The sequence below is a fragment of the Pteronotus mesoamericanus genome, unplaced genomic scaffold (assembly GCF_021234165.1).
Source record: "Pteronotus mesoamericanus isolate MK-2021 breed Mesoamerican mustached bat unplaced genomic scaffold, CSHL_Meso_final scaffold_137, whole genome shotgun sequence".
NCBI lineage: Eukaryota > Metazoa > Chordata > Mammalia > Chiroptera > Mormoopidae > Pteronotus > Pteronotus mesoamericanus.
The window spans coordinates 5,549,556-5,574,538 of NW_026555306.1; the positions used below are offsets into that span (position 1 = coordinate 5,549,556).

General features: G+C 55.0%; 2 protein-coding genes across 2 annotated transcripts; one reads left to right on the forward strand and one right to left on the reverse strand.

The window, feature by feature from the left end:
* Nucleotides 1-1,568: 1,568 nt before the first annotated feature.
* PIH1D1 (PIH1 domain containing 1) lies at nucleotides 1,569-6,615 on the reverse strand. The gene is made up of 10 exons (XM_054588710.1): nucleotides 6,499-6,615; nucleotides 5,535-5,628; nucleotides 5,139-5,205; nucleotides 4,581-4,760; nucleotides 3,462-3,523; nucleotides 3,290-3,371; nucleotides 2,758-2,887; nucleotides 2,473-2,548; nucleotides 1,989-2,132; nucleotides 1,569-1,860 (listed from the first exon to the last, which is right to left on the reverse strand). The coding sequence occupies exons 2-10, from the start codon at nucleotides 5,622-5,624 to the stop codon at nucleotides 1,819-1,821; spliced, it is 873 nt and encodes a 290-aa protein (XP_054444685.1). The 5' UTR covers nucleotides 5,625-5,628; nucleotides 6,499-6,615; the 3' UTR covers nucleotides 1,569-1,818.
* On the forward strand, nucleotides 6,514-22,562 carry ALDH16A1 (aldehyde dehydrogenase 16 family member A1). The gene is made up of 17 exons (XM_054588709.1): nucleotides 6,514-6,646; nucleotides 10,630-10,732; nucleotides 11,109-11,235; nucleotides 11,848-12,026; nucleotides 12,112-12,189; nucleotides 12,282-12,463; nucleotides 12,554-12,706; nucleotides 13,201-13,386; nucleotides 13,526-13,621; nucleotides 13,815-13,951; nucleotides 14,100-14,205; nucleotides 14,291-14,421; nucleotides 14,745-14,912; nucleotides 15,182-15,383; nucleotides 21,184-21,369; nucleotides 21,613-21,735; nucleotides 22,283-22,562. The coding sequence occupies exons 1-17, from the start codon at nucleotides 6,557-6,559 to the stop codon at nucleotides 22,442-22,444; spliced, it is 2,409 nt and encodes an 802-aa protein (XP_054444684.1). The 5' UTR covers nucleotides 6,514-6,556; the 3' UTR covers nucleotides 22,445-22,562.
* Nucleotides 22,563-24,983: the final 2,421 nt, after the last annotated feature.

Genomic DNA, 24,983 nt, shown 5'->3' on the forward strand with positions numbered 1-24,983 from the left:
GCGGCGGCCGCGGCGCCGGGCCAGGTGTGAAGGTGGAGCAGATGGCGAAGAGGAGGGAGTGGGAAGAGCGCCCGGCCTCTGCCAAATCCCGTGCCTTCGCCGGAACCATCACCATGGAGACCGAGGAAGGCGGAAAGGACCCGGCCCCACACTTTTCGGGACAGAAGAATGAGTTCTTCAGTTCCACGCAGGGTCCCCATGAAAACTACAAGGACCAGGGGCCGCTGGACCTCACCGTTTGCTTCGGAAGGGCCGCGTGCCCCAAGGGCCTCTGGGAGTTGCAGTTCTGAGACAGTGTCCTGAGACCGCGTTGCGCCCTCTGGTGGACACGGCGCTCATGTTCTCTCCTTCAGATCCCCATAGACCCTACCCGTTGTCGTCCCCACCTTTGTCCCTTGTCGGCTCTTGACTAGTCTAGTCCCTCTCTACCCACCCAGTTCAACTCCGTTCCATCCACAATGGCCTCCTTGCGGCTCTCCACTTCACCACTGAGTCTCCTCCATTTACTTATGCACCTAGGACTACGGAAAAAGAAGAGAGGGTTGGCAATCATCATTTCAACAAATGTTTGAGTTCCGACTCAGTGTCAGGCATGGTCACACCACAGGGAACATAGTTTAAAGAGTAACACTGGGTATTGGGGGCCCCCCAGGAGAGGATTCTAACTCAGCCAGGGTAAATCAGACAACACTTGAAGGTTGAAAAGCTTTCCAAGGAGCCCTGACCCATGTGGCTCGGTTGGTTGGGGGTCTTCCCACAGAAGGAAAAGGTTCCGGTTCAAGTCCTGGTCAGGGCACAGGCATGAGTTGTGGGTTCGAGCCACTGTTGGGGGCGTGTAAGAGGGGCAATCAACCAAGAAAAGCTCAAAAAGGGATGACTGGATGAGCTAGGTAAGGATGGCGGCGGGGAGAGTATCCACCTCAGGGGAAGCTGTACTTGCAGAGTCGGGAAGTGGGAAACAGTGACTGTGACATGAAGCACAATTCCAGCAACGGGTGGCTTGTTGGGACAAGGGGTAGGACAGGCTAGAGGTGATGGTGTGGGTCGGGTCCCCAAAGGGCTCTGGAAACATCCCCTGTGAGGCTGAGACAATGACAAAGTTCCTAGGTTTTAATGGAGAGGAGGTGCCAAGTAGAGGGAACGGCAGAAAGTAAGAAGGTGCAAAAAAGGGCGTGGTCAGGACACGCTTCAGTGTGACTGGACAGTGAGAGGGAGGGAGAGGCCAGGCTGGGCCTTGAAGGAGGCCAGGCCGCACAGAGGCTGGAGTGCCGGGCGGAGGAGCTCGGGCCTTCTCCTCGGGGCGGTGGGGAGTGAAGGAGGGGCCGCGAACAGGAGGCGGGCAGAGCCAGCTCTGGGACCACGTGGGAGACTGATGAGGGGAGCGACTGGAGGCCAGGAGCCCGGGGAGAGGACGCGGTCTGAGTCATGGCCGTGACCCCTATGGGACACCAAAGCTACAGTCCAATCCTTCCTCCCGCTCCCCACGTATTCCTAGCCAGACACAGAACAAAGGCAAAAGAATCTTTTTTTTAAAAGATTTTATTTATTTATTTTTAGAGAAATGGGAAGGGAGGGAGAAAAGAGAGGGACAAGAACATCCATGTGTGATAGGAACTAGCCTCTCATTCGCCCCCAACTGGGGACCTGGCCCGCAACCCAGGCATGTGCCCTGACTGGGAATCAAATTGGTGACCTTTCAGTTCGCAGGCCGGCGCTCAGCCCACTGAGCCACACCGGCCAGGGCCAAAAATCTTTCATTTCAATTTTAGAGAAGCTACTGCCTTCTCCTCCCACCTGGAAGCACAGGGAGACAGCGAGTCACGAAGGCGCGGCCAGGAGGGGCATGGCGACCATCAGCTGCTGAGGAGAGGAAAGGGAGAAGATTCAGGATGCAGGGGTCCAGCCCCGGGCCCCCTCACCATCAGACCCAGAAGTCCGGGCCCCCCAGTGTCGCCATTTCTCGACCATCATCCACCCCACCCAGGTACCCTTCTCTTCTGATGGAAGGCCGCCTTGCTCTGGTCAGAGTTGATCCGCAGGGGGATGTAGGCATCCAGATGGTACAGCTGCTGGGGGTCCCCCATCACCAGGTGGTTCTCCCCAATCTCCAGCGACAGCCCTAGAGCTCCATCCTGGGAATACAGAGGAGTCAGCCCACCCTTGCATCCTCGGCAACAGGAGACAGGATGGTAAGAACATGGACCGGGGAGGGAAGACCCAGGAGTGGGGACACCATGTTTAAAGGGTCTAACATTCCAGAGAAAAGCTGAGGTGTGGTAATTACACACTCCACAGGTGACCACTCTCAGTGCCCTGGGACAGCACCCGAAGCAGGCCCGAGGGCCCCAGGGCACAGGGGGCAGCACCTCAGAGGGCAGCGCTAAGCAGGCTCACGCAGCCGGCCACGAGCCCGCATCCCTCCCCCTGGAACACCCGACCTGACTCTCCAGCTGTGGCCGAGGGCGCACTCACCAGTTTGGGGAGGTCGATTTCCGCCAAGAGGAGGTCAGGGGCTTCCAGCCACAGGTTCAGGTGCGGCTTCTCAGGGCTGGGGAGGAACAAGAGTCGGAGCTGAGAAGAGCCTCCAGGCCTTTGCTGGGCTGTTCCCACTGCCTGGCATGTGGTTCCCTTGCTGCCTCCCAGCACCGCCGGGCCTTCCCAGTGTGAGTTCAGCTTCTCCCCTCTGGGGGTTCCCAGAGGCCCAGAACACTGCCCTGTATGGGGAAAGGGGGGCTGCAAGGGGCAGGAAAAGCCCACCCTTCCTTAGGCCTCAAAGAGTCGGCCGTGCACAGGTTCCCCAGCTCCTGGATCCGAGGCCGCTGCTGGGAGCGGATATTTTGCTGGGAGATGGAGCCCACAAAAGGCCGGTTCTTCAACAAGCGCCACTCTGCCGGGAGGGAGGACATAGCCAAAGGTCACCTGGGTCAGGGTTCCCTTTGCTGGGGGCTGGACCTTGCACAGCAAGAGCTTCCCGGGGAGAGGCGGAGGTGGCTAGGGGTCTGACCACACCCCCATGCTTGGCTTTAGGAAGCCCACCCACCTTAACCCCCCTTCCCAGGGTGCTGGCCAGTAAAACCTATTGGCTGGAGATGCTCCAGACCCCACCCCTCACCTGGAATCCCGGGCCCTGGTCCCGCCCCGCAACACTACTCTGCTCCTCAATTTACCTTGGGGAGCCTCCCCCTCTCCCTGCAATCTGCAGCCTAGAGGCTAAGAGAATAGCCCACACTAGCCCCACCTCTACCAAGGGCGGGCCCCAAATTGCTTCAGGCTCTGCCCCACCCCTCACCTGGATCCAGCTGCAGGCTGTATTTGTCCTCTAGGCCCTCCCTGGCGATAGTGATCAACAGCTCCCGCAGGAAATCGCTGTTCTAGGAAGGGGGGGAGCAGGAATGTGGAAGGGCTCCGGGGATAAAGGGAGTAGCCCCTGCACTGGCCTCACCCGCAGCCACGTCCCCAACCTGCATCCTCCGGTAGAAGTCGCTGTTGACAGCTACATCGTAGGCAGTACAGCCCTGGCCTTCTGCAGGGAGAGAAAGGGGGTGAGGCCCCCTGCTCTCGGGGGCAACCCCACCGCCCAAACACAGGCAAGGAAAAAGCAATAAAGGATAGCAGCCACAAGAATCAGAGAGGTCCCCAGAGATGATTAGGAAGTGAGGACTTAAGATACGCTCTTGTCAGTCTGGACTCATACCAGCCTCAAGTCTTCCCCTCTGGTCCTTCCCCACTATGTCCTGGAGCTGACCCTGCCTCTCCCCTGCTCATAGCCCTCCCTTGGTTCCCCAACACCCCCAGGCGAAGGTCTGAGGGTCTGAGTACCCCGTCCTGGCACGGGAGGCCCTGCGTGGTCTGCCCCTCCCACCTGGAGAGAAAGCAGCTCACTTGTCTAACAACCTCCCCCTGTAAATCGCTCCCATCTCTCTCAATTACTGACCAATCCAGTTCAATTATTCTTTCTGGCCCCCAGACCCCTCTGTCCCTTCTGCCCAGGACCCTCTTCTGTTTTGGCTTGATGAACTCCTACAGTTCCTTCTAGCCTTATATCCAACATCTCCTTCTCCAGGCAGTCTTTCCTGACTGCCCGGTGTAAGCAAAAGAGACCCCTCTAGGGAAGCAAGACTCGTACGGTACTGAAACAGCAAGTTCTGGGTTTGATAAGTCCCTACTCCCCAGGGCACGACCCATGCTTGGTCCCAGGAGGCTTCAGGGGACACACGTGCATTGGAAAAACAAGGACATAGAGATAGAAATGCAACAGAGACAGAGATGCAAAAAGCAGAGAGACAGAGACTGGAGGAGGCAAAGGAGAAAACAGAGATGCGAGGGAGAGCCGGCCCGGGGCTGGAGCCAGAAGACCAGCTAATGCAGCGCCTCCCCAGCCCTCCCGCGCCCTGGAGTGGGGCCAGGTGGGCAGAACCGGGACTGTGCCACGCAGCCGGTGCCAGAGGCCCAGCATGCTTGTGTCGTGCCACAGGGAAAGGATCAGATCCGGGTCCAGATTCCCAGGTCCTGCAGGAAGAGGATCCTAGAGAAGAAGGGTCCTAGGGGGCTAGAGGGCTGGGTCCTCTGAGGGCACTGACTTGCATCCAGCTCGGCGTGAGGCTCTCCCAGACTCATGGGGATGCGAAACCCAGCCTGGTCCTCCTCCAGCATTTGAAGGAGCTCATCCTCAGTCACATCGGCCGGAGGAGGGATGGAGGGAGAGTGACAGATGTTGATGAAAACCTTCCCTTGGGATGACTTGGTCTTTATGCAGAAGCCTAAAGGTGGGAATGGGCTGGTCTTGATTTCCATCCATCCCCTCCTCAGTATGCCCTTCTTTTGATCTGTCCCCTCTTTGAGTCTCGGTCCACCACTTTCTGGCTCCGTTCACCTCCCCAACACTGAGACCTCTCTCTTTCTACCTTGGAGTCTCTGTCCCCCTCCTAGTCACTCCTGTCCACCTCCTCCTCTCTTTGGATCTCCCTCTGGGTCTCTGTTCACTTCCCTACCAGGCTGGCCTCTACAACTCCATTATTGTGTCTCTTTCCTCCCTCCTCTGTGTCCCCAGCCCCCCAGTCTCTCTCTCTCTCTCTCTCCCGCCCCCCCCCCCGCCCCGGGACTCACTCTCACTCTCTCTGAGTTTCTGCCTTTCTCACCAGGTTGAGGTTGGATCTGTGTTGATTCTGGTCTGCTTGTCTGGGCTTGCTGGAGCTCCTTCGAGGCCTGTGTGACAGTAAACGACTTCCGGGTTCGGCGTCTGTGCTCTCAGACCCCTCGTTTGTTCCTCCAACGTTTATTGAGCCATGTTTATGGATATGAGCCATGCAGGGAAGAAGACATACTATGCCCCCTTTCTCCTCTGAGGAGTCCAAAGAACAACCCCAATCCCACTCCCATTTATTCCAGAGCTTAGTAAACCTGGAGTTAACCAGCTACAACTCCTGTAGGCCCTGTTGACTCCCTAGTGCATTCTGGGAACCATAATCCCATCTCTGAAAAAAAAAAAAATTCCCCAAATACCCAGGGACAGAGTAGTCCCAGTCAGTCCGCACCTGCAGCAGCAGCTCCTCGAAACGCGCCGTCTCAGCGCCCATTGCCTCTGCCTCGTTTAGCTCCGGCACCAGCAGTTTCGAGTCCACCATGGCCCTGGTGAAGAGACCTAGGCGTCCCTAGCAACCCCTACGTGGGGGGACTTTTGCTGGGATCTGACCACTGGGGCCTGCTTCCCAGGCCCTCTGAACAGACTCCCACACCCGCTATTCTGTACGAAAATCTGAGAATCTGGCCAGAAACAATACTACTACAATTCTACTCAGTTCGGATACCGTCGTCAAATCTGTTGGGAGTCAATATCTTTAGATGCTCCCTAGGTCCTATGTGCCAAATGCGTAAATGACAGCCACTCTTCCAGTCTCCGCGTAACCAGAAATTCGAGCAGGCACGTTTCCGACTACCCCAACGCTCATTCGTTAACCAGCAACCGCATCCCGTTACCGACCAATCACAGTCTAAGCATGAGGCCAAGCCTTTCACCTCAACCAATCATAATTAAATCCTGGGACTGATCACTTAGTGCCGCACTTCCGCTCTCGATTAAAGTCACACTTCCCCTCCTTCCCGACAACAGTATCAGGCCAGGCTACGGGGCAGTCAAGGCTTGCACTTTACGGAAAACCTTAATTTCAGTGTCCATCTTAAAGGACTCCCTTCTGATCTCTGAACTGTCACTTCTAGTAAATATATTTCAAAAACTGTTCGTTAGCAAGGTGGTGGAAAGACACACCAATACGGCCACTATTCTAAATCTGGAATTCTAACTGAATTCTAACAATTTGCAAGAGATTATTTTCTTCTCTCACGTCCCTAGCCACCCCCGACTATGAGGACTGCGCATGCTCCAAACTAAGTTCCCCAAAGTTGGCCCGTGGGCGGGGTTACTGGGTCCTAAGGTTGGGTTACGCTCTATCTTCGGTAGCCCGCCCTTTGCGCTGGAGCGGGCGGTCCCGCCCTTTGGACCTCAAGGTTTCCTTGGGCAGAGCGCCCGGCAGTCGGTGGAAGGTGATCTGGACGGGTGATGGCTGCCACGCGCGCAGAGACCCGCGCCCGAGAGATCTTCACCACGCTGGAGTACGGACCCGCGCCGGAGAGCCACGCATGCGTGCTGGTGAGGGCCTACCTAGCGGGCGCTGCCTCCTCCCCCTCCCTTGTACGTCGGCCCCTCTTGGGGCGCGGACTCCCGTGATCCACCGCGGCAGCCCAGCGACTCCGCCCCCATCGACTCCCACGATTTCCGCCGCCCTATGGAACCAACTCCCGGAGGGCGTCCTTTTGAGTCTGAGATTGCTGCCTCTTAACCTTTTAGTCTGTTCTGACCTGTAGTAGTTTTCGTGCTCCACGGCCCGAATTCACGGCGGTGTTTCCCCGATTCCTCAGACATCCCTCCCGCGCGGGGTTCCAGTGGTTCTTAAGAGCTGTTTCAGAACCCCACGTGGTTCCCCGGGACTCAGTTCCTGTGGGGCTCCCGTGGTCTTCCAACGAGCCTCCGAACCCCTTTAGACTTACCACGATTTCCTCAGAACATCCTGTGCCTCCCATGGTCCTCCAGGGCACCCCCCAGAATTCTTAACGGGGCTCTTTAATCTCCTGGAACCTCCGTGGAGACCCCGTGATTTCTTAGGGCCCCTTCAGTCCTTATGGGACTTTTGATTTCGGGAATTCTCAGAACCCCCGAATACATCAGAACTTACACAGCCCCTAAGAATACCCTCTTGAGGACCCCCCCCCCCACCGTGGTCCCTCACTACGTCTCAGGATGTCCCGTGGGGCCCCCGTGAGTCCTCAGCGCCTCAAGACCCTGATGATGCTCGGTGTTCAGAGATTCCCTAAGACTCCTGTGATCCCTCAGGGTCTGCCACAACGTTTTGGGGGATGAGTAAGGTGCCTCGAATTTTCTGTAATTACCCAGATCCCCCAGAATTCCCGCATGAGGCTATGGTCATTTCGCAGGGTCCTCTAGCACTCAAGCGTGAGAAGTTTGGGCTTTTCTTGTGGGAGAGAGGAGGTGGCTAGAATAATAGTCCAAGTGGAAGAAGAGCCCAGAGCCTGCGTGGGCTGAAGGGGGTGGAAAGCAGGGGATGGGGTAGCGACGCAGGAGAAACAGGGTTTGGGGAATAGAGAGGACAAGGACAATTCTTGGGGTCTGGCCCTGTGGCTGGGTGGCTGTTCCCCCTCCCCCTCTCCATGGTGAACCCTGGAGGAGCAGGCTTTGGGGAAAAGATGCTGAGCTGAGTTATCACATACTGAGCGTGTGAGGGACCTGGGTACAGGCGTGAGCCATGCGCAGCAGTCAAATACTACTTTGAACCTCAGGTTTGGAGACAGGGAGGCACCAATGTAGAAAGGTAAGTGAACCTTGGGAGTGACAAGATTATCTAGAGAAATAGTGAGATTCAGATAAAAGGAACTGGGACGGTGTATGGAGAATTCCCACACCTGGAGATTAGAAGTGGAATAATAATAATAATGTGATAATGGCTTGTATTTATTGGCTGCTTTTTTTTAAAAAAAAAAGCTTTTACTGATATTTAGAGATGGGAAGAGAGGGAAACATCATTGTGTGGTTGCTTCTGGCGCGCCCCCTACTGGAGACCTGGTCGACAATCCAGGCATGTGCCCTGACTGGGAATCAAACTAGCGGCTTCGCAGGCCCTTGCTCAATCCACTGAGCCACACCAGCCGGGGCTATTGGCTGCTTTCTAGATGCCATGGTCTGTGCTCATCATAATTGCACTGAGTCCCCCCCAGAACCACTGTGAAAGGGGATTATTGTCATCATTTTACTGAGAGCACACAGAGGCTTGGAGAGGTAATTTGCCCATGGTCAACAGCTTAAAAGAGGAAGCTGAGATTTGAACCTAAGCCCTCAGATTCCAGAACTTGTAGTACCCCCACCTCTCCCCAAGCAAAGGTCTCAAACTTACAGTCTGTTGCCCAGACTCAGCCAATAAACATGTTTTCTTTGGCCTAAACTTTATTTGTAAAAATGTGAATTAATGGCAAACTAATTCCATGTAAACATCTGGGATTCCAGCTTCTTTTGAAAATTATATCCCAGAATTTGGCAGCCTTTGGCCCACATTCCCTGACAAAAATCATCTGGATCCATTAGTCGCGGTCTCATTGAACTGGCTGTGGGTTCCTAGTCTCCACCTGGCCCTCCTCTTCCCACAGTAACATGGGCTGCCAGGACCCTGAGAATATTCTTTTAGGGTTTTGTTTTTCTTCGGGGGAAAATTTTGCAACATCCACCAAATACTTCATATTTTGAGCTTCCACATACCCGTCACTCAGCTTCAGCATCATCAGCATTTGTTCCAAGGTTGTATCCCTTTGTGTTCTCTTTTTTTCTGGAGTGATTTAAATCCCAGGTGTCATGTTATTTTCCCATACATATTTGATTCCTTATTTATTATTTTTTAAATATTTTATTTACTTATTTTTAGAGAGAGAGGAAGGGAGGGGGAGAGGGAGAGAAACATCCATGGGTGGTTGCCTCTTGCGCGCCCCCCACCAGGGACCTGGCCTGCAACCCAGGCATGTGGCCTGACTGGGAATCGAACTGGCAACCCTCCTCTGGTTTGCAGGCCAGCACTCCATCCACTGAGCCACGTCAGCCAGGGCTGATTCGTCATTTCTAACACATGAGGCCTCATTATGTAACAGAACCACCATGCTGTTTTCACACCATTACCAATCATTCTTTAATATCAATTAATGCTCAGGTTCAGATTGTTTCAAAACTGTCTCTTGTCCCCGGTGGGGTGGGCTTTGAATTAGGAACTTGTGGCTGACCATCTGACTTTAAAGTGAAATGAAGAGAAGGGCCGGTGGGCAGGGGAAGGGAAAACTCAGGAGACTTCGGCAGCGGGGTTGCTAGGAGAAGAGTTTGAAGAAGGAAACAGTGGGAAGTGTGGCTTGGAGTTAGTAAGGATTTGAGGAAGACAGGACCAAAGGCAGCGAGAAACCTGAAGCCGATGTGGAGGGAGGAATGCAATAAAATTAATAGCGAGTCTTAAGTAGTGCTCCTCTGACTTTATAATGGGGGATTCATTCAATCCTCATCACAGCTCTGTGAAGCAGCGGGGGACTGTCATCCCCATCTTCCAGATGGCTTGGCAGAGGCCAGGGTATTTTAAGATTGTTTAGGTTGCACAATAAGTCCTAGAGCCAGGATTCAAACCCGGACCACGTGGCCCCTTGGTCCAGGGTTCCCGCACTAGGCTGCCCCTCTGCAAATTCCATGTGCTACACCTCAGGTTAGATCTGTGACCACCTAATAAACTGCACCTGGCAGGGCAGCATCCAGCCTGTCCACACCCACGCCCCACGTGATGACAGCGGAGAAGGCGGGAACGCCATCCCGCAGGTGGGTGCCGGCGCCGCTGGTCTCAGAAGCCACAGGGTCTCACGGGCGTTGCTTCCAGGGCCCTGGCAAGGGTCACTGGTGCACAAACAAAAACTCGTTCGTGAGCATTTCTACCAGCACAATTCCCAGCAATCAAAAAGCGGAAACAACCCACATCAACGGAGGAATGGATAAACAAAATGTGGTCTATCCAGATAACGAATACCATACAACCGTAAAAAGACATGTTGATACAGGCTACGACATGGATGAACGCCCAAAACACCATGCCAAGTGAAAGGAGCCAGCCACAAAAAGCCGCATGTTGTAGGATTCCATTCATGTGAAACGCTAAGAATAGGCAAATCCAGAGGCAGAAAGCAGATTAGTAGTTCCCCGGGGGTTGGGGGCAATGGGGGAGGGAGAATGACCACCTAACAGCTACAGAGTTATCTTCTGGGGAGATGAAACTTTGGGAAATTAGTTAAGAGTTTTAGTTGCACGACATTGTGCATGTACTAACTGCCACTGCATTGTATACTTTAAAGTGGTTACAATGGTGAATTTGTTACATGTCTCTTATGTTTACCTGTATTTCCACCTACAGAGGAAAAGAAGTAGCTGATGGGGCAAAGGCGGGTGGGTGTTCCCCTCCCAGAGGACACCGGGTGGGGATTGAGCTCCCCCAGCGGCCTCCCAGACCCCTTTCCAAACTCTCTGCACCCTCCCCCTCACCCATCCAGGCCTGGCTGGACACCCAGGACCGGTGCTTGGGTCACTACGTAAATGGAAAGTGGCTAAAGCCAGAACACAGGAATTCAGTGCCCTGCCAGGATCCTGTCACAGGTATGAAGTGTCCCCCAGTCACTAGGGGAGGGAGAGGGGCCCGTGCCCCTAGCCATCCCCTCCAAACACGCCCCTTTCTCTTTGCTCAAGACTGGTCAGGGGAGGAGGCTGAGAGCTCTGGTTCCTCCTGATAATAATTACCCTGATACGGTCCCAAGTCCCTGAGGACACTCTTTGGAGTCACCATCTTCTAAAGTCCCTTCCTCTCGCAGTGACCGATAGGTTTATCCCCATTTGTCAGGTGATAAAACTGAGACCCTCAGCCAGGCTGGGGTCCAGCTTTACCACCTGCTCCCAGTCTCCGGAAACCTCAGCCCCGAGCTGTTCTGGCACAGCCTCCCGCCCTTCAATCTGGGCCCCGCATTCATCTCCCCAGGAGAGTACTTGGCCAGCTGCCTCCAGGCCCAGTCTGAGGATGTGGCGGCGGCCGCAGAGGCGGCCAAGGCTGCGTTGGAGAACTGGAGCGGACTCCCTGGAGCCTCCCGGGCCCAGCACCTGACCAGGTGAGGCAGCTGGGGTGTGGGCCCCGGGAAGTGGGGAAGAACTTGAGAAAAAAAGACTAGTTTCCAACATCACACTGAATTCGTTGGCCACAGAGAGTATGTTCATATTCCCAGCATGCCTTGGGGCCTTTAGCGGCTAAAACATCTGTGTCTCCCTATTCATTGGGATTGGTAATAACAAAGCCTCAGTTTCCCAGAATATCCTTCAGGCCCATTGGGGCTCCATTTCTCAGCAGCTCATTGGGGCTGGTGGAGCCTCCGAACCCACTGTCCTGCTGGATATTGTGAACACTCCCGGGGCAGCTAGAGACAAAAATTCCATTTCTCAAAATGTAATTGACATAGAGTTAAGCCCCAGTACCTTGGGGGTGGGGGGGGATGGTAGAGAGGGGGTGGTTAACGGTGTCCAAAATCTACACACAGCAGCCTTGGGTTTTGTTTTCTGGACTACATTGCCCATAAATCTCTAGCATCCTTCACCCCTGGTAAATGGCAGGGATGTCCCAGGGGTTCATGGGGATTATTGTAGTCCAGGTATATGGGATATGTTCCAAGACCCTTATCAGGCCAAGGGACACTGGGAAATGATCGTCCCCCTTGCTCTCTTCACAGGCTGGCCAAGATGATCCAGAAGCACCAGCGGCTGCTGTGGACCCTCGAGGCCCTGGTTTCTGGGCGGGCTGTCCGGGAAGTTCGAGACAGGGATGTCCCCTTGGCCCTGCAGCTGCTCCAGTACCATGCAATTCAGGCACACAGCCAGGAGGAGGCGCTGGCAGGCTGGGAGCCCATGGGTGAGAAGCACGAGTCCCCGCCCCAGCCCCCTCCTTTGTCAGGACCCAGCGGTGCCTGTCCCAGCCGCCTCATTTGTTCTTGCAGGAGTAATTGGCCTCGTCCTGCCCCCCGCGTTCTCCTTCCTTGAGATGATGTGGAGGATTTGCCCTGCCCTGGCTGTAGGTAAATGATGGGCTGGGCCCGGACCCCTGGGTCCATGGGAGAGGGGCTGGCGGCCTGGACTCCAGGGTCCTTAAGCCGCCCGCCTTCCCCAGGCTGCACTGTGGTGGTCCTCGTGCCCCCGGCCTCCCCGACGCCCCTCCTCCTGGCCCAGCTGGCAGGGGAACTAGGTCCATTCCCAGGAATCCTTAACGTGATCTGTGGCCCCGCCTCCCTGGCACCTGTCCTGGCCAACCAGCCCGGAGTCCAGAAGGTGGCCTTCTGTGGATCGGTCGAGGTATCTTTGGGGCTCAGAGGGTGACAGGATACGGCTGGGGGGCCAGAAGGCTTTTCCCCGGAGCTGAAGCCTGCGACGGGTGTCCTTCAGGAAGGACGTGTCCTTCGGCGGACGCTGGCAGGCGCAGGTCCAGAGCTGGGCCTGGCACTGGGGACCGAGTCGCTGCTGCTGCTGACAGAGGCGGCAGATGTGGACTCGGCTGTGGAGGGTGTCGTGGATGCAGCCTGGTCCGACCGCAGCCCGGTGAGACCGCGAGCCGGTGTCCCCTAATGTCCTGGCGGGTGAGATTATCTGTCTCCAGACCTCGGGGGCCCCACGACTCTGCCCATTTTAATTTTCAGTTCTCGGTGTCCCAAAGCTCTCTTGACACCATTGCATGCGTGGCGCGTGGGACTCCTCATCGCCTCAGATTTCCAAACCTTCTCACCCGGCTCTCCTGGTCTTTCGGGTCGGGACCTGTGTCTCTCGTTCTGTAGGATTCCTCGTTGTTCTGAGTATTGATGTTCCTGGTCTTCTAACCTCTGTCTTTACTCTAAATCACCAGCTTCCTGGAACTCCACCTCCTGCCTGGGTTCTGGGGCCTCGGAGAGTTGCCAGCATCCTTGGCCACATCTCCCTGGCCCTCCTTTGATCTCCGCATGTGTGTCCCTGTGTCTCAGCCCTCTGTGGGGACCTGTCCCCACCGACGTGGGCCCTGAGCTTGCCCCACCCCCACCCCATATCCCGTTTCCTAACAGGGGGGCCTCAGGCTTCTCATCCAGGAGTCCGTGTGGGATGAAACGATGAAGCGGCTCCAGGCACGGATGGGGCGGCTTCGGGGAGGCCGAGGGCTGGATGGGGCCGTGGACATGGGGGCCCGGGGGGCCGCTGCCCACGACCTGGCCCAGCGCTATGTGCGAGAGGCCCAGAGCCAGGGCGCCGAGGTGAGCCAGGAGGTGCAGGCTCCAGGGTGCGGGGGAGGAGGAGCTGGGTCTGAGGGAGGCGGGGCTGGGGGCCAGCCTTCCAGGTCGGTGGGGAGGAGACACCTGGGAGCAGACTCCAGACCCCTTTCTTTCTCCCCAGGTGTTCCAGGCGGGGGATGTGCCCTCGGACAGCCCATTCTTTCCCCCAACCTTGGTCTCTGACCTGCCCCCAGCCTCCCCGTGTGCCCAGGCAGAGGTGAGCCCTGAGGGTCCCAGGGAGCCTATTCCGTCCACCCACCTGCACCCAGACTCGGGCAGCAGCAGAGGCCCCTGTGCGACCGTTCGGCCTCGGCCTGGGGCTGCTGACTGCTGGCCGCTGCCCCCCTAATAGGGGGGTGTTGGAGGGAGGGGCTGGCCGGGCTGCGTGAGCTCACTGGTCACCTCTCCAGGTGCCGTGGCCTCTGGTCGTGGCCTCCCCATTCCGCACAGCCAAGGAGGCGCTGGCCGTGGCCAACGGGACGCCCCGAGGAGGCAGTGCCAGCGTGTGGAGCGAGAGGCTGGGGCAGGCCCTGGAGCTGGGCTACGGGTCAGTCGGTGCCCCCTGGGGCCCCACGGGCGGCCTGTTGGGGTGGCCTACGCCTTCTCCGTCCTCCTCTGGGTCTCTCTCCCCGGCCCCTCGGACTCCCTACCCCCTCACTTCCTGGTTTTTTCTCCGATGTCCCGTCTCCCCACAGGCTCCGGGTGGGCACCGTCTGGATCAACGCCCATGGCCTCAGAGACCCTGCGGTGCCCGCAGGGGGCTGCAGGGAGAGCGGGTCGTCCTGGCACGGGGGCCTGGATGTGAGTGCCCCCCACCCGCTGCCATCACCACCCCTCTGGCAGCGTGTGCCCACCCTGCGTCCCCTTGACACTGTCCCCCTCACAGGGTTTGTATGAGTACCTGCGACCCTCGGGGACCCCTGCCCGGATGCCTTACCTTTCTGAGAACCTGAACTATGACACCTTTGGCCTTGCTGTCCCCTCAACACTACCGGCTGGGCCCGAAACAGGTCCCAGGTGAGCTGTTCCTGGGGCTGCCTCTCCCAGAATCCCTGGGGGTGTGGAAGGGGCCAAGGGAAGTTGTGGCAGGCTCCCCATGGACTGAAGGGGGCCCGTTAGAGCCATCCGGGGGTCCCCGTGAGGCCCGCTTAAAATTGCATTGTGGGTCTTACGGCCTCACGCCCACCATCCAGGACTGCTAAGCCTCAGTTCTGCTCCGCGAAGGGCTGTGATCTCCTAGAGACTCATGGGAGCGGGAGCGGGCCAGCCAATGGGGAGGCGCGTGCGCTCTGAGCCGACCCTGGCCCCAGGACCCGCCCTCATACCTCGCCCTACTCCAGCCCAGCACCCCCCTATGGGCTCTTCGTCGGGGGCCGTTTCCAGGCTCCTGGGGCCCGGAGCTCCAGGCCCATCCAGGATTCGCAGGGCAGACTCCATAGCTACGTGGCCGAGGGCGGAGCCAAGGATATCCGAGGTGCCGTGGAGGCGGCTCACAAGGCTGCCCCTGGGTAAGTGGGGACACACTGGGTCAGGAGGCATCCGAGAGGGCAGTCTGGGACCTCCACGGGCTCATGGCTGGGGGTCCGGGCCTTGGGGGCTGGCGGGCTGTGGAGTCTGAGCTCCCAGGGCAGGCGGAATAGGGGTCTGGCCTCACACTTCCTCGCGCGGATGAGCCATGGGGCCCGGATCCCCGGGGGAGGGTCTGCGGTCAGAGGAGGGGCGCTTGGAAAGAGCCAGAACCAGGATACCAGCCTCCGTTGTCACTGTCCGCCCACAGCTGGGTGGGCCAGTCACCGGGGGCCCGGGCAGCCCTGCTGTGGGCGCTGGCAGCCGCCCTGGAGCGCCGGGAGCCCGCTTTGGCCTTGAGGCTGGAGAGGCACGGAGTGGAGCCTAAGGCTGCCAAGGCGGAGGTGGAGCTGAGCGTAAGGCGGCTTCGGGCGTGGGGGGCCCGCGCGCAGGCCCAGAGCCATAGCCTGCAGGTGAGAGGGGTCGGTGGGCAGTCTGGGGGTGGTCAGAGCAAAGGCTCCGGAATGGGCTGGACCTGGGGACCCAGCTGTGATCCTCGGCAGTACCCTCACCTCTCTGTACCTCGATTTCCTTATCTGTATAATGGGCATGCCTCAGATTAACGTTCCAAATTGTTAGTGACCCATTCATTACTGGGTTATAAAGTCAATTTAGTGTATTATAGCCATGACTGACTTCCTTTAAAAAAATATTATTTATTGCTTTTTTAGAGAGAGACAGAGAGAGATATTTGTTGTTCCACTATTTACTCGTTGACTGGTTGATTCTTGTATGTTGTCCTGACCGGAGGTCGAACCCACAACCTTGGTGTATCGGGAGGAAGCTCCAACCCCCTGAGCTACCCAGCCAGGGCTATTGGACAGTTTTGAGAGTTTGGCTTTAATTGAGTATCATATACGCACAGTAAACTGTACCTTTTTAGGTCTACAGTTTGATGGAGTTTGACCGGTACACACAGTTGTATGTTCACAGTCAATACAAAGCATTTTCGTCACCCCCAAGGCTCTCCCTGAGCCTTCGCCACTAATCCCCGTCCACCGGCTCCAAGCGCTTGGCGCCACTAAGCTTTCTGTCCTTTTAGTTTTCTTCCAGAAGATCATAAATGGAATCATGCTGTGTAGTGTTTTGTCTCTGGTTTCTTTAATACCCTTTTTTTTTAAAAAAAGATTTATTTTTAGAGAGGAAAAGGGAGGGAGAAAGAGAAGGAAACATTGATCAGTTGCCTCTCGCACACCCCCACCGGGACCCAGGCATGTGCCCTGACTGGGAATCGAACCAGTGACCTTTGGGTTCAAGGGATGGTGCCCAACCCACTGAGCCACACCAGTCAGGGCTCTTTCATTGGTTTTAAGATTCATCCATATTGCACAGATCAGTACATTGTTTCTTTTTACCAAATACCAATCTTATGTGTGTACCATATTTGTTCCTGCATTTACCGGTTGCTGGAAAGTTGGGTATTTCTAGCCTTTGGCTATTATGAATAAGCGATTTGCATACATGCCTTTGTGTGAATGCAAGTTTTTATTGCTCCTGGGTAAATACGTAGGAATCAGATTGCTAGATGGTGTGATAGGTGCACATTTAATTTTATGAGAAACTGCCAAACAGTTTTTCAAAGTGCTATACCATTTTGCTATCTCACCAGCAATATATGTATTTAAGTTTCTATACATCCTTGCCAATATTTTAGAACTATCAATTTTTATATAAAATCTTAGCCATTTTTCTGCCTAGACTGGTGGGGCTCAGTGGGTTGGAGCATTCTCCTGTAAACGGAAAGGTCGCCAGTTCGATCCCGTCAGGGCACGTGCCTGGGTTGCAGGTTCCGTCCCTGGTCGGGGCACATATTGGTGGCAGCCAGGCAATGTTTCTCATGTCGATGTTGCGCTCTCCCTGTCTCTGTCTCTGTATCTCTCTGTCCTTTCTCTCCCCTTTCCTCTCTCTCTAGAAGCAGTGAAAAAAAAATCCTCTGGTGAGAATAAAATCTTACCCATTTTTCATAGGTACGTAATTATACCTCATTGTGGCTTCGGTTTGCCTGTCACTGACGATTAATCTTTAGTGGTGCTGAGCATCTTTTTGTGTCGGTTTGCCATTCATATCCCTTTAGTGAAGTGACTGGTAACATTCTTAGCCCTTAAAATTAGTTTTATTGTTGAGTTTAAGAGTTTTTTATGCATTCTGTATCTGGGCCCTTAATGAAATACGTGTTTTGCAAGTGTTTCCCCAGTCTGTTGGCTTGGCTTGTCATTTTCTTGAATGTCTTTTATTATTATTAATTATTATTATTATTTTATATTATTTATTTCAGGTGTACGGCATAATGGTTAGACAATTATAAAATGTATAGTGATCCCTCCTATAATTCAGGTACCCACCTGGCACCATACATAGTTATTACAATTTTTTTTTAAGATTTTTATTTATTTTCAGAGAGAGGGGAAGGGAAGGAGAAAGACAGGGAGAGAAACATCAATGTGTGGTTGGCTCTCATGCGCCCCCTACTGGGGACCTGGCCCACAACCCAGGCACATGCCCTGACTGGGAATCCAACCCGCTACTCTTTGGTTCACAGGCTGGTGCTCAATCCACTGAGCCACGCCAGTCAGGGCAGTTATTACAGTATTATTTGTATTCATTTTATAAAGAAAGAAAGGGAGTGAGGAACAGGGAAAAACAGAAACTCACTTTGTTCTTCCACTTATTTATACATTCATTGGTTGACTCTTGCATGTGCCCTGATGGGGGAATTGAACCCACAACTGTGGTGTGTTAGGACGACACTCTAGCCTGGCCAGGGCTACATGATTATTGACTATATTCCCTTATGACCCAGGGATTCTACTTCTGGGTATATATCAGAAGAAACTCAAAACACTAATTTGAAAAGATATATGCACCCCTATGTTCATTGCAGTGATATTTACAACAGCCAGGACATATAAGCAACTCAAGTGCCCATCAGTAGACAAGAGGATAAAAAAATGGTGGTACATACACATACAATGAAACACTGCTTGGCTCTAAAAAAAAAGAATGAAATCTTACCATTTGTGAGAACATGGGTGGACCTAGAGAGTATTATGCTAAGTGAAAGTAATACAGAGACAGACAAATACCATATGGTTTCAGTGATGCATGCAATGTAAGCAACAGAATAAATGAACAAACAAAACTGAAAGAGACTACCAGATACAGAGATCAAGCTGACGTTTGTCAGAGGGGAGAGGACTTGGGGGACCGGATGTAAAACTGAGGGGAATAAGAAATACGAACTGGTGGCTACAAAACAGTCACAGGGATGGGAAGGACATCTCGCAGTCTCGGCAGCTGTCCTGTGTGGTAGGTGTCCAGTGGGGCCCAGTGGTGCAGTCTCTGGTCACCGGAGCCGGGTGCCCCAGGCATGTTCCTTCTGTGGGTCGTGCGCGCGCTCCTGCTGTGGTTGTGCCTTGATCGCTGTCGGCATGTCCGTGGCGCGGCTGGGGCTGACCCTCGGGCTGACCCTCGGGCTGGCCGCAGCCACAGCGTGGGAGCTGCTGTGTGGGCGCTGGCCCCAAGAAGTGGGGGTCACTGCAGCAGCATCTGGTGCCTGCTGCGACCTCCCTCTGGGTGTGCCGCTGATGGAGCCGATCAGGCGGCGCTCTGTTGTGGGCTGAAACCTGCCACCAGATGTGTTGGTCCTGGGGCCCCTTGGGAGGGACTCCCGTGCAGCTCAATGTTGGGCGCTGCCTGTGGCCAGCCCTGGGCTACCCGCTAGGAGCTCCAAAGGGATCCATGCTTGGTAGCTGCCCCTGCTAGGCCTGGGTGCGGCCACCGGTGCCAGGCCTGGGGCAGGGCAGCAAAAGGCCACCTGAGGCCCGCTGCCCCCTGCGAGGTTAGGCTCAGCCACTGAAAGAGCCCTGGGCAGCACACGAGTCGCGTGAGGTATTTTCTCAGGGAGTCGCCTGTGGGGGTGAGTGGTGCTCACTAGTTAATACAGTTTCAAACTTGGCACCTGTGCCGGGCCTGAGGCCACGCAGCAAAAGTCTCAGGGTACACCAAGGCCAGCTGCCACCCACCAGAGGCCCTCAGGCCTTAGCGGTGGGACGGGGTGTCCAGGAGCCACCAGGACAACGCGAAGTTCACCAGGCTGGAGCAGGCTAAGACCTCGCCTGCGGAGCGAGTGCTGGACCCAGGGAAGGGGCACCTGTTGGCCATGCGGGGAGTTGGCCCTCACCCTGCAACCAGACAACTCAGTTTCTCCCTGTGTGTCTCTGGCACACCTCCCTCCCCCGACGCACCCAAACCCAGCTTGACTAGAATTCCTTGAGAATTTTTAAAGAAAGACTGCAACGTGGGCCCAGGCCGGCTGACAGGGGCTCTGGCTGGCTTGAGTTGGCGGGGGCGGGGCCTCGGCCTCGGGGAGTCCTCAGGCTAGTGACGCGTGAGCAGGGAGCTTAACCCGGGAAAGATGGCACCCACGGGCCGTGCAGTGGGAGGACTCAACACAGGGACATCGGAGGCCGCCCCCCAGCCCTTGCCTCGAAGCCCCACCACCCAGTCTCTCCCTCTATGACTCTGGCATTCCCCGCCCGAGCCGCCGTCCCTCCGCTGGAGCCAGGGCGAGTGCCTGCGAGCAGCGGTTTGTGCGCAGTCCCTTTTAGAGGACGCCCGGGTTGCCAGCCGCCTTCCATCTCGCCAGGTGGAGGGAATCCCCCGGTTTTCACAGTCACGTGTTACGTGGGCTCCTGTTAGTGGATCCAGCGCTTTGGGCTAGGGACGCCGGCACGGTGCCAAGACCCCGTCCCCCTCAGGGGTCCCTCCAGATTCTCAGTCACTGCGCGAGAATGGGGAGGAACCAGAACTCTCGGACCCTGCTGGTGGCAGTGTAACTGGGACAACCTTTTTGGAAAACAGTTTGGCAGTTCCCTAAAAAACTATTTATTTTTTAAAATTTTACTTATTTTTAGAGAGAGCAGAAGGGAAGGAGAAAGAGGGAGCGAAACATGGATGTGTGAGAGAAACATCAATCAGTTGCTTCTTGAATGGCCCCAATTGGGGACCTAGCCCACAACCCAGGCTTGTGCCCTGACTGGGAATTGAACCTGTGACCTTCTGGTTTGCAGATCAGCACTCCATCCACTGAGCCACACCAGCCAGGGCAATAAAATTTATTTTTTCAAGTAGACTGTGGGATTCCATATCTAGAAAGTTGTAGAAAATACAAATTGATTTATAGTGAGATAAACCAGGTCAGTGGTCGTCCGAGGACAGAGAGGGTTCAAGTGGGGGTTAGAGGGAAGGATCACAGAGGGGCACAAGGAACCTTACTTAGGGGGTGAAGTTCATGACCTCGACTGTGATGATTTCACGAGTGAATGCATATGTCAAAACGTATCACATCGTACTCTTTTAAATATGTGCAGATTAATGAATGTCAATTATAAAGTTTTTTTAAACCTTACCAGAGGATATGTTTATTTATTTCAGAGAGAGAGGAAGGGGGATAGAGAGAGATAGAGAGAGAAACATTGATGTGAGAGAGAAATATCCATCGGTCGCCTCTCATCCATTCCCCACCTGGGGATTGAACCCACACCCTAGGTATGTGCCCTGACCGGGAATCGAACCCACAGCCTTTTGGTGTATGGGATGATGCTCCAACCAACTGAGCCACCTGGCCGGGGCCAGTTATAATTTTTTTTTTTAAATGTACACACACAAGCCAACCCATGGCCCAGGTTCTGAGCCCTCTACACACTTTAGCTCATTTCATTTTATTTTTTTTATTTATTGATTTTTTATTTTTATTTTTATTTTTGGAGAGAGAGAAACATCGATTTGTTATTCCACTTATTTATGCGTTCATCGGTTGATTGTTGTATGTGCCCTGACCGGGGGTCAGACCCGCAACCTCCGTGTATTGGGACAATACTCCAACCAACTCAGCTCCCTGACCAGGGCAGCTTGTTTCATTTTAACAGCAAACCTCTGAGGAAGATACTATTATTATCCTCATTTGAAATACGGGAAACTAAGGCCCAGAGAGGTTAAGTAACTCGCTTGAGGTCACACAGCTGGTGATTGGTGGAGCTGGAACTTGAGACCAGGCCGTGTGGCTCTGCACCATCCCCTGGTCACATTATTATCGGAGATGCTACGGAGAAGCAAAGATGGGGATGTGAGGAGGAAAGGGGCAGGCGATGGAGGGGGCATGGGAGGGTAGTCAGGTACCCGGCCCCGCCTTCGACCTCCCTCCTGTCCCTGCAGGTGGCTGAGCTGAGAGGCCCTGTGCTCCGGCTGCGGGAGCCGCTGGGCGTACTGGCTATTGTGTGCCCGGACGAGTGCCCCCTGCTCGCCTTTGTGTCCCTGCTGGCCCCTGCCTTGGCCCATGGCAACACTGTGGTCTTGGTGCCCAGCGAGACCTGTCCTATCCCCGCCTTGGAGGTCTGCCAGGTACAGTCGCCTGCCTGCTGCTGCTCCCAGCAGCCCCTGGGGCACCAGACAGATGAAATGCGCCCCAAGGCCCACATGCAGCTCAGCGCTCACCCTGCCCCTTGGTAACCATGGTAACGCCAGTCCCATTCCTTCTGGGAGCCCCATTATACTCCCCCAGATGCTCGCTCCCCTGCCCCCGCTGCCCTGGGGTCTCAGACTCCTTTCCTGCCAACCCCGGGTTCTTCTCTCTCCATCCCCTAGGACATGGCCACCTTGTTACCAGCGGGCGTGGTGAACGTGCTGACAGGAGCCCGGGACCACCTGACCCGCTGCCTGGCCTTGCACCAGGACGTCCAGGCCCTGTGGTATTTCGGAACTGCCCAGGTACCCTTTGTTTTGCCATCTTCTGTGTCTTCAACTTCACACTAGGCTCTTCTTGTTCTGGGAACGTAGCATTGCCAAGGGGGAGAAACTCCTTGGCAACCAGGTTCTGCGGGCCTGCCCCATTGGAGTCCCGGTTGCCAAGGAAGAAGATGTGCTTAGCAACAAGGGCCTGAGATCTTGCCCGGCCCAATGACCTAATCGTATTGGACAACCCGTGACAGAGGACCACACCCTGGCAACACAGAAGTCCATAGTCTACCTAAACCTGATGGGAACCCCTTGTCAACAAAAACCTCAGGCCCCATTTGAACCTGGGCCACTAACTGGGAGGAAGTCCCCTAGCCGCAAAGGTCAACCCCGTTTCCTTCGGTATCTGGAAGGTTTGCTTGCCAGCAGCTGAGCAAGATAGCACCAGGGCCTAGGTCAAGCCTTCATGCCCCTGCTTAGTAATAGTCCTTGTTGCCAAGGAAGCAGCTGCTCATGAAATAAGCCGAGGACAGGCTGACCTTCCCCCCCGCCCCCGCCCCCGCCCCTGTCTCCATGCCAGGGCTCCCAGTTTGTGGAATGGGCCTCCGCAGGAAACCTGAAGCCGGTGTGGGTGAGCCGGGGCTGCCCACGGGCCTGGGCCGAGGAAGCCGCAGGGGCAGGCCCCGAGCTAGGACTTCGGGCAGCACGGACCAAGGCCCTGTGGCTGCCCATAGGCGACTGATGCCAGAGTGACACCCACTCCATCTTGGACGGAGGAGAGCTGGACCCCAACAAGACTCCAGATGCCTGGAACTTCCCTCTTATTTTGGTTTCCATGCCCTCAAATAAACTCTGACTAGTGTTGACTGTGCTTCTGAGGGAGGGAGCAGTGACTTTTGGTCTCTTTGAAGCCACTTCATTAGTTCTGTGACTCAGCAGCCTAGTGGGCTGGCTCCAGTACAGCAGAGTGTTTGTGAAACAGATGAAGGGGGCTCTGAGGAGCCCAGGACAGGCCAGCTGGGCTTCGCATTCCCTGTGGCCGCTCTCAGGCCGCCCCCATTCTTTGGCCCTCTCTGCCCGTGCACTGCCTCGGGATCCGTGGCGAGCGCGTGTAAAATAAAGCACAGCAGCTCTCGGGCATGGAAAGCCCCGGTGGGGAACTTGTGCCAATGTCCGTGGTGTAAATGCTCTCACCGCGTTAGCTGTCAAGCTGCGGGTGATTCAGCAATCAATGGGTTGACAGAATTCCTGAACTTTAAAAGCTCCCATGGTCTGCTCCAGCATACCGCTGTTTTCAGAACTTTTTCGTGTTAGATTTATTTATTTATTTTTAGAGAGAGGGGAAGGGAGGGAGAAAGAAGGAGAGAAGCATCAGTGTGTGGTTGCCTCTAGCACGCCCCCTACTGGGGACCTGGCCCATGACCCAGGCCGGTGCCCTGACTGGGAGTCGAACCGGCGACCCTTTGGTTCACAGGCCGGCACTCAATCCACTGAGCCACAGCAGCCAGGGCTAGAATTCTTTTTGATGCAAAGAAACCACTTACAATAGCTTAGGATAAAAGGGAATTTTCTGGAAGGCTACAGAGACACCTTAGAGAAAACAGGACAAGACACACACCTGGAGACCCCAGGTCCCTGAGAGCCTGCATGCAGGCGTGGAGCCAGGGCACAGGCTCTCTTTGGGCCACGCGATCTCTCAGGACGTGTCTCTGCCTATCTGCTTCATTAAATCTTTGTAGCCATATGACTTCAGGAAAGCATCTTGGCCACCCTGAGCTCCCTTTCCTTATCTGTAAAATGGGGCTAATAATTACAACCTGTGGGGCTGACTCAGCGAGGAGCACGCAGGATGTGCTTAATGAGTGACAGCTGTTAGAGGTTGATCTTGGCCTTGGAGCAAATGAGAAAGGGCATCTTCCTGGGCCCAGCAGATTCCTGGTCCCAGGATGTGGATGTTTGGACAGAAGAGACACAGGAATGCGAATGTGGGAGGAAAGTCCCTGGAAGGCTCTCGTTCCCATCTGTAGTTTGACAGCTCCTTCCCAGATTCTACGGGCTGCCTCAGTGTCCTTCCTATTCATTCTGACGCTAACCAGCCCTCTAAGCCAGCTGCAGGAGAGGTCCCGGTACCACCAGCCCAGACTCCCGTGCTTTCCACCGCATCCCCAGGAGAGGGAATATGATTGGCCAGCCTGGGCCAGGTTTCAAACCTGGGCCAATCATGTCAGCCCAGAGGGTGGGCTCTCCTGGTCCCTGCAGCCATCCTGTCAATCAAATATCTATTGAGCTGCCTACTGCGGGTGAGGCTCTAAGTGCTGGGGAGACCGCCAGAAGCAAGACAACCTGGCCCCGTGGGTGAAAAGTGTATTCGTTTCCTGTCGCTGCTGAAACAAATTACCACAAAGTTAGCAGCTTAAGTAACACAAGTGTATTGTCTTTCAGTTTGGGAAGTCAGAAGTCTGAAATGGGTTTCACTGAGCTAAAGTCAGGGTGTCAGCAAGGCACCGGGAATTTGCCCTGAGGACGCTAGGGAGCCGTAGAGGGTCTGTGAGCGGGACCAGTAAGCTCCGCTCTGATTGAAAGACACAGGTAAAAGCTAAGGTGTCATGTACCATAATAATAGAGGACGCTCAGGACAAACTGTGGGAGCCCAGAGGACGCAGCGTGTGTGTGTGAGTGAGAGACAGACCGACACAGAGACAGAGGTGGTGGGAACCTCCTCAAGGAAGGTGCCATCTCCACTGAGGACTTTTCCCAGGACATTTTATTGGGGTATGATTGACAGATGAAACTATGTATTTCAGTTGTTCAGCATTTTTTAAGGTGTTCAAAATGGTTTAACATACATGTGCATTATGAAAGGGTTATTACAATCAAGTTAATTAACACACCCATCAGCTCACATAATTGCCTTTTGGTGCATGTGGTGAGCACTTCTTTTCTCTCAGCAGTTTTCAAGGGTGCAATAGAGAACACGGCATTGTTAACTATCGCTACCACGCTGTGCTGTGCATTCACTGCATCCCCGGAACTTAGTCATCTGCGGCATGGAGTGTGTATTCTTTGACCAACATCTGGCCATTTTCCCCACACACGCAACCCCTGGCCACAAACCTTCTCTTCAGTTTGATTTTTTTTTTTTTTTAAGATTTAATGTATTTATTTTTAGAGAGAGGGGAAAGGAGGGAGAGAGTGAGGGAGAGAAACACCAATGTGTGGTTGCCTCTCGCGCACCCCCTGCTGGGGACCTGGCCTGCAACCCAGGCCTGTGCCCTGACTGG

What these genes read in the sequence shown, in the direction of transcription:
- PIH1D1 (XM_054588710.1), bottom strand. Translation starts at nt 5,624, where the DNA reads ATGGTGGACTCGAAACTGCTGGTGCCGGAGCTAAACGAGGCAGAGGCA. An exon ending in ACTTCTACCGGAGGATGCAG is followed by an intron (nt 3,372 to 3,461) that starts GTTGGGGACGTG and finishes CCCCCTTCCTAG; the next exon opens with AACAGCGATTTCCTGCGGGA. An exon ending in TCTTTGAGGCCTAAGGAAGG is followed by an intron (nt 2,549 to 2,757) that starts GTGGGCTTTTCC and finishes GTTCCTCCCCAG; the next exon opens with CCCTGAGAAGCCGCACCTGA.
- ALDH16A1 (XM_054588709.1), top strand. Translation starts at nt 6,557, where the DNA reads ATGGCTGCCACGCGCGCAGAGACCCGCGCCCGAGAGATCTTCACCACG. An exon ending in GGCAGGCTGGGAGCCCATGG is followed by an intron (nt 12,027 to 12,111) that starts GTGAGAAGCACG and finishes TTGTTCTTGCAG; the next exon opens with GAGTAATTGGCCTCGTCCTG. An exon ending in CCCAGAGCCAGGGCGCCGAG is followed by an intron (nt 13,387 to 13,525) that starts GTGAGCCAGGAG and finishes CTTTCTCCCCAG; the next exon opens with GTGTTCCAGGCGGGGGATGT.